The following is an 8,016-nucleotide window of genomic DNA, read 5'->3' on the forward strand; positions in this document are numbered from 1 at the left end:
GAATCCACACAATGATAGTTGACATGAAAAAAACACTATTTCTGAGATAAATCATGGTGACAGAAGTCACAATCAATAGATATTTACAGCAACTTAAAGAACAAATAGGAACATAGAATGAGCGGAAAGATCTTGCAGTTTATTGCAAAAATTTGATCAGAAAAACAAAGATATGAGTATCAATTACACAATAGTTACCCAATAGATAATGTTGCCTGCGACCTAAACTACAGTATCCACGGCTGAGTTCCTTACAGGTACATGTCACCTCAGTAATACATAAGTACATGATTGCATCTGTACATGTACACACGTGACACATCATAGAAGGCTAAGAAAATGTTTTCCCCACTAAGAAAAGCTATTTAGCTATACTATAATGTTAGGAATTCTTGATCTCTGAGACTCTTTCAAACAAGAGCATAACACCTAGCAGTGTAAAGGTAATCAGTGCACTAAGGCACACAACTTTTAATCATAGACGCAACCAAAACAGTGCACTAAGCCACCAAGAGCAGGCTGATAACACAGCAACAAATAGTTCAATAAAGGCACCAAGTCCTGGAAAATCTACTGTCAATACAGTAGCATATGATCCACAACAATGGCACTAAGGCCCCAGTGCACCAACGCACAATATCAAGCAATAAACAGGGCACCAAAGCCCAACAATTCATAACAGGGCATCAAAGCCCAACAAGAATCACACAGCTGAATGAAAGAGAATTTCTATTCAAGAATGAAGAAAGGGCTGTGAAACAACCTCTTTTAAGAATATGTTACAAGGGGTTTAAATAAGACAGCGAAGAGCTGTTGGAGAACCCAACAGAGTCCAATATCTCTTACAAAGGAATAAAAGACAAAAATGAAAATAAAATGGATATGAACATAAAAAATACAACAAACATTCTACACATGTATATATCAGACTACATATACGTATGTATATAAACCTGAAATATATATGTGTACTTTATATATTCTAACATATAAACCTAAGTGTAGTGACTAAACCAGACTACCATTTACTGAAACCCAAAAAGAAACTGAATTGGTCATCGAGTTGCAATGAGATTAACCTCAGGCTTCATAGAGGCTGACTACACCCAGGCATAAATGATGTATGCACATACATGGGCAAAGCTGAATTTTAATGGTCAAAAGAAAGAGAACAAGAGATCAGCTATGATAAAAGAATAAATGACAATTACACAGAACATTTAATAAGATTAATCTATGTAATTTCTCCTAGTGAAAGTACAAAACTTTCTACGTAAGAACATTGAGCAGGGAGCATGTACTTCAAATTTTTATCTTCCTTTACAATCAAGCATGGTAGCAAGCAAGAAATTTGTAACTTGACCAAATAATATTTGTTTATTCCAGCAACTTCCTCACCCCTTTAGCAGCGTAAGCTTATTTGTCCATAAAAAGATAAACTAACCTAACCTAACCTAATGAGAACTTTGGAGAACACATGACACAAATGGATGTGTTTAGAATTCCAGAACTCCAAATGAGGTTGGGATAATAGTCACAAACATTGATCCTGGTGAGGCTAAGTCTTATGATATGAAGGATACCCAATTCTCCTTAGATGATTCTAGGAACTCTTCAGAACCAGTACACAAACAATCATTTTCAGTAAGAAGTCCAAAATTCCGAATGAGGCTGTGTCCACAATCACAAACAATGGTCTAAACTGATGCAACATATCAGGACTTGATATTTTTCTAATAGATCTAGTAAAACATGTCACTAAAGCTTTAAAAACTACGGAAAAAATAAGTAGGGAAAAAATGGAAATGTTATTTATTAACGAATAGCAAATAAATGAAATTTTCACAATAATATTCTAATAATGTCGAGATACTATAAGAGATACTAAATTTCATGTATTTTCAATATCTTGCGAGACTTTAACATTTGTGCTTTCTAATATCTCATGATTTACAACTTACAGTTAACATTACTATATGATTATATGAACAACAATAAGACCAACTTGTCTGCGCCAATGCAACACTAGGTTGCTACAGGTGCAAGAAAGGACACAAAGGGTTAAGAGACCGACCAGATATAACTGTCACCTTATTTGAGTAATAGGCTATGCTGCTAAACGCATTAGGCAGAGCCTAGGGATTGAGTAAAACATAGAACCAAGGCACTTGCGCCAAAACAAATAAAACAAAAATAAAACGCAACATTAGATTTTATATACAGTCACATATATAGACACATCATAATACTCATATATACTCAATTTTTTTTCGTGAGTCCTTTTGACATGGGCCCTAACCTATCCACAAGCTTCAAAGCCCCAGCAACCTAGCGACGGCCACCAAGCTCTCCCCAGGTCACGTGCTTGTCAGCTGTTGGAGAAATTTGTCTGCACATCAAATTTGTGGCCGCATTCACTCTACTCGAATCAACGTCCTGTGTCAAGCAAGGCCAACAATAACAATGTGCATCTATGGTGATATGTCCTACTGCCTTGCAGCACGCAAGCTGATCCCATGCACCAACTGCCTCACCTTTGACTTCAGGTCCTGAGTGTCAAAAGAATCCGTCAATGTTTTCTTGCAGCACGGCCTCACTCAACCCAGCACAGTTGGGAAGGATAGGATTTCACTCATCCCATCAATAAACCCCATCCCAAAAATAGTAATGTTGCAGCAACCATTAGTAACCCCACCCCACCCCCCACCTTTCCATTCTGTCTTGGGACATGTGTTGAAGTATCTTTCCATGAGTAGGCTGCTACTGCAATGACCCAGAACTGCTGCCACATACCACACGACCCCATCATCCCACTGCTTACCACACATCTCTTGGGCTCCCTCAACCTAAACCAAGGTTTTGGTGTTCGCTCAGATCAGTAACCCTCTAGGATCATAAGTTCTCAGTCCGAACCTGGATCCACCTAAAACTTGGACTGAGTACCCAAACTTATTTGAATATCCAACCTGCAAAACTTGGTTAAGCCAAGTTGGAAGGCCATGACCCTGGCCAAGACAATGTGTCATGGAATGGAGTTCATCAGTTTTTCCTTGGAGGGCCCAAGATCCTGCTTAAGCAGGTCTACCACTGGTAAGGCCCACATCATCAGGTGTCCCAAGTGAAGTTCAAGACATTTTGCATAAAAACAGCTAGCTAGGTGAATGACCAAGCTTGGGGACCTAGCTGCTAAGCAAGCCTTTGACAACAGAGCCAGTAGGGTATTGAATCAAAGACATTCAAATTGGGTCATACCGAAGACAAAATTAGAGTGAATTTTTACATGTAATTAGGTTTAGAGTCTTTAGACATTTAACATCTTCAAATGGAATTATAGAGAAGACAAAAATAGATCTAATTTTTACATGTAATTAGGTTAGACATGTAACATCAAGTTCAGTACCAAAACAATTTTCTCATTGAATTTGACCAAGTGGATTTGGAATCAAATCAAATATTAGACTATAAGCAATAAAGCAGACCATCAACTTCATAACACAATGGCACATGAACCCTGTTGTATGGAATGCAAAACTGCAAATTACACCCACCAAGCTCAAAAGCATCTAAACTAATGGCTCTGAACCATGATACCAGAAGCATACATAATCAAATTTCCTTAAGCTAGAAAACAGATGGTCTAAGTCACAAGGATATGCCAAAAATGGTGACGCACCCGAGTCAACGCGGATGCGGCCCGACAATACACCCAACTTGGTTTGACCGAGTCGGGTGTGGCTGGCAGCGCCCAACTTTTTTTTTTTTTCTTCTCCATCTTTTTCCTCTTCCTTTTTTCCTCTCCCTCTCCTTCCCCCTTTTCCCTTTGTTTCTCTCTCTTTCCCTCTTTCCTCTGGATATGTTTCGCATGATTTATTTACCATTTTAGTAAATTCAATTACTTTATAGCATGGTATAAGATTTAAATATTTGGTAGCACAAAATCCACAGCCATGAATTCATAGATATGGGGCAATTCAAATGGTTGATTATGTAGTTTCGCTTGCATAATGACATACCCTCATAAATTGTGGTGCAGTACAAAAATAGTTAAGCGTGTTAAGCACATGCATCATTGTGCATTTGGGCAATACAACCAGATTTTGTTTACAGCAAAAAAGTAACGAAAATTAGGCACCCATTATAGAAAGTCCATTCAACTCTTTTCATTTTGCATCTTTGCTATCAAATGACAGCTTGAAACATCAGATGGAAAATGCTTTTACCCTGAGTAACATGCAAGTCAATTGCAGTAACTGCACCTGCCCACTCAGATGCAATCAAACCCTATAGAATTAAGTTACTAAAAAAAAGGTTTATCCTTCTAGCTTTAGGGCTCAATTTCTTGCTCCCAAAATCACCAAAAGCTTCATTTTCATAAGTCCCTTATCCCTCTCCATCTCTTTTTGTGTTTGGGTTTCCATGACTAACAACAGCAAGAAGACCTCTGGCAGCAACAACCATCCATTTCCATCTCTTTCTCTCCCTCTCTCTCTATCTCAGTTCCCTCCAATGAATTTGATGAAGACCAATCACCGAGAGGCGAGTAAGCCTGGGTACCGGGCCGGGCTGCCTCCGTGTACCCGGTACCCTGCCCGGTCTGGCCCGGGCTCGGGCCGGGAAAACGGGCTATCGGGCCCGGTTGTGCAGCCCGGGTCGGCCCGGCCCGTAAATAATTTATAAAAAATATTTGTTATTATTTTTTAAACTTAATAATGTGTATTTTATAATTGAAATATATTTTATATTATTAAAAATAATTATTTTATAATTAAAAATAATTTTTTATTATCGGCCCGGGCCGGGCACGATGCCCACCCCTAGAGGCGAGTAGCAATGACTTTGACAAAAAACCCCTTCTCTTCTGACAACTAGTGGGTGGTGGTGACACCTCTCTCGCTCTCAATTTCCTCTCCCAAATTCATCGACAACTTCAAGCTATCAGCTTCCTCTATGCCTTTTTTTGGGTGACCATCAGCCTCCCTGTCTCATCACTTCCAGCAATGGCCGATGGTGAAAGAGTCCAACCTCCCTGTCTCATCACTTCCAGCAATGGCCGATGGTGAAAGAGTCCTCTTTATGGTGTTTCTCTCCAAGCACCATGACCTCACACCTTACAGCTTACGTTAATTATGACTTTCCTGTTTGCTACTGTTATAATCTGTTTTATTGAATTGTTGTTATTTTTTTAGTTTTATTTTAGACTCTGGTTTAACCTGTCTTAGTGTCTTATAATCTGTTACTAATTTGATGTTGACTTATTTTATAATACTTTACTTTTATTAATACACTCTGCTTTATAAGTATAACCTGTCTTAGTGTCTTAAAATCTGTTTTAATCTGTTCTTATTTTACTTCTAATTTGTGTGCTGTGAACTAGCTTTAGCTGACATATATAATCCATCCTACTTTATTCTGTAATCTATTTTGTATGTAACGATCTGATTTAATCTGTTTCACTTTTATTATATAATCCGGTTTATCACCTGTCTTGGTCTTTTATAATTGGTTTTTATGTTAATTTTAATCTGTTTGTAGTGAACCTATTTTAGTGAACATGGACAATTCTTTTTCAGTGAAATATTGATAGATTGATACTATGACAGCTTGATAGTTGTAAATTGTTAGGTTTGTTGTTTGTGAACTATATATGCACACACACACACACACATATATATATAAGAACCCAAGTTTTTCAGAAAACCGCTGCAGACAACACCATGCACCCATGTGGCATAGCTTCTGCCCTGTTGGGTTACCAGCAAAACAGCATTTCCAATCAAGTAATTTCTTACGCGATCCATGAACTGTGTAATATACGTCTTCTTTAAGGTCACACAAAAGCAGTTCAACTTGCGAAGAAAACTCCCAGTTTTTCCCCCAACCGCTTAATTTGTTATACGTCTAAGTAAGAAATCACATTTGTTAAAGAGTATAACACTATAAATGAACGAAAATTCCCTGAATTGAAGGCATTGACAGTAACTGACTACAAACACAACATGGATCAAGCAACAAGACTCCACAAAAACGATGAATCGAAACAGGAACATCCCAAAAAAATAGATACAATCACATCCAAACCTTATGGCTCTTTGGCAAGTACCTCTAGATGATAAATAATCGTTTCTAAAGCATGGCATTCTAAGAACCTTTGATTGTGTTTTCTCAGATGGACTCCAATCAATTCAACATCTTACTTGAAAGAGAGGCAACCATATATACCAACAAACAGCGTAAGAATGGAGAAGGCCATAAATACAAGACAAAGAAAAAGAAAGAGGGTTCATCGCCAAAAAAAAAAAAAAGCATGATTAGAAAATATAAAAACTTTTCAAAAGAACTTCGAAGTGATTCACCGGCATAAACAAGTGAATTACACAGGTGTTCACAATTCAATTTTCTTACTTGTGGAGTCTGAGCGAGCTGACTCGGCCATGGTTGGGAGCCGTCCGGTAAGGACGTGGGTGGTGGTGGCGGATGCATGACTTGACTACCACCTACAAATGGCGGAGGAGGCTGTTGCATGGGAGGTGGCATGGGTTGGCTGCTACCCATAAATGGTGCTGCAGGTGCCTGCATCAACGGGGGTACGCTCTGAGTAGCTCCCAAGAACGGAGGTGCAGGCGGCCGCATAGTGGGTGAACCAGATTGGCCACCGCTGAATGGCGCTGGGGCTGCTTGCATCGGTGGGGCAACTGAAGCATGACTAGCGCCCACGAACGGCGTCGCCTGGGGCTGCATCATTGGACCCGGTACTCCTTGGCTGCCACCTAAAAATGGGGCGCGAGACTGTTGAACCTGCGGCAGGATGCCGGGAACGTTCTGACTATCAGCCATCGGACGTACGCCGGGTGGCGGCGGAGGCCCACGCGCCAAACCAGGCGGACCCTGCACGGTAGGAGGAAATCGAGATCCAGGAGGCACAAACGCTGCTGGTCCGTTACTTATAGCCGTCGGACCGCTTGACGGCGGCGAAGCGGAGAACGGGCCGGCCTAGACGCGGCCGGAGGAGGCGGCTGAGCGAACCCCATCGGTCGACCAGGCCCAATATTCCCCGTCACAAACGGCGGAGGCGACACGCCCCGAAGAGGAGGAGCGTACGTAGGTGCGTCCGTGCGAGCGATGGGCATTGGGGAGGATCCGGCGCCGGCAAAGGGCGCAGGACGAGTAACCGGCGCGTTAGGACGAGTAACCGGCGCGTTAGGGCGAGTCACGTACAGGTTCTGAATACCCGCAGCTAGAGCGTCGGGTGGCCCCTGAGGATGGCCGGGGTAGCCAGGTCTAGGTGCCGATGACGCCATAAACGGCCGATCCTGTCGAAATACCGTCGCGGACGCGCGCGATTTGTCGATAAACCAAGGATCGTCGCCCCCCGATGTAGACGAGGCCGGGGTCGTCGGAGATCAACCTCGGAACCGCAAGAAAGAAAGAAAGAGAATGAGGTGATCGGATCTGAGATATCTGATAGAGAAAGAAAAGTGGAGCGCAATTAATAGATTCGTAAGAAGACGGAAGGGAAGAAGAAGAAGGGAGAGAAGAAAGAACGAAGAACGGTCTCTATCGCTTTCTCTTCCCTTCTTCCGAACGAACGCGGGCTATGCGTAATTGAGAAACGCAAGGGTGCTGCAATTAGTAAAATCTAAAATGTATGCTAACGCGCACACGCTCACCCCCTCTCTCTCTCCTCCGTTTTCTTTTTTCGCCTCCTTTTCTTTTTGTTCGCTAAATCTGGCACCTCATCGTCCATCTAAGCCGATTTCTTGATTTCTTGTTTTAAAACATAATTTTTTATTTACGACTCAGTAACTATCAGCTTTTCACTTTTTATGGAGCAAACATAATTTTTTATTTACGACTCAGTAACTATCAGCTTTTAACTTATTATGGAGCATTGCATAGCTGGTAAAACTGATTCATATGAACTACTCACATCACCAGTTGGTTCATATGAACAACTCACATCACCAGTTCAATTCCTATTGGCGCCGTGCTCTATCAGTTGAGTGGGGCGCATTTATT

At 41.2% G+C, this 8,016-nt stretch overlaps 1 protein-coding gene across 13 annotated transcripts in view; it reads right to left on the reverse strand.

The window, feature by feature from the left end:
* LOC116250092 (protein transport protein Sec24-like At4g32640) overlaps positions 1-7,614 on the reverse strand; it is a 191,305-nt gene extending 183,691 nt beyond the window's left edge. For 12 of the 13 annotated variants that reach the window (XM_050076992.1, XM_050076994.1, XM_050076995.1 and 9 more), the window contains exon 1: positions 6,403-7,613. In XM_050076992.1, coding sequence (XP_049932949.1) covers positions 6,403-6,834 — 432 coding nt within the window. In that variant the 5' untranslated portion in view covers positions 6,835-7,613. Of the gene's footprint in view, positions 1-6,402 lie in introns of all 13 variants that reach the window. The other variant, XM_050076986.1, reaches the window with a different exon arrangement.
* Positions 7,615-8,016: the final 402 nt, after the last annotated feature.

This window comes from Nymphaea colorata, chromosome 3 (assembly GCF_008831285.2).
Source record: "Nymphaea colorata isolate Beijing-Zhang1983 chromosome 3, ASM883128v2, whole genome shotgun sequence".
Lineage (NCBI taxonomy): Eukaryota > Viridiplantae > Streptophyta > Magnoliopsida > Nymphaeales > Nymphaeaceae > Nymphaea > Nymphaea colorata.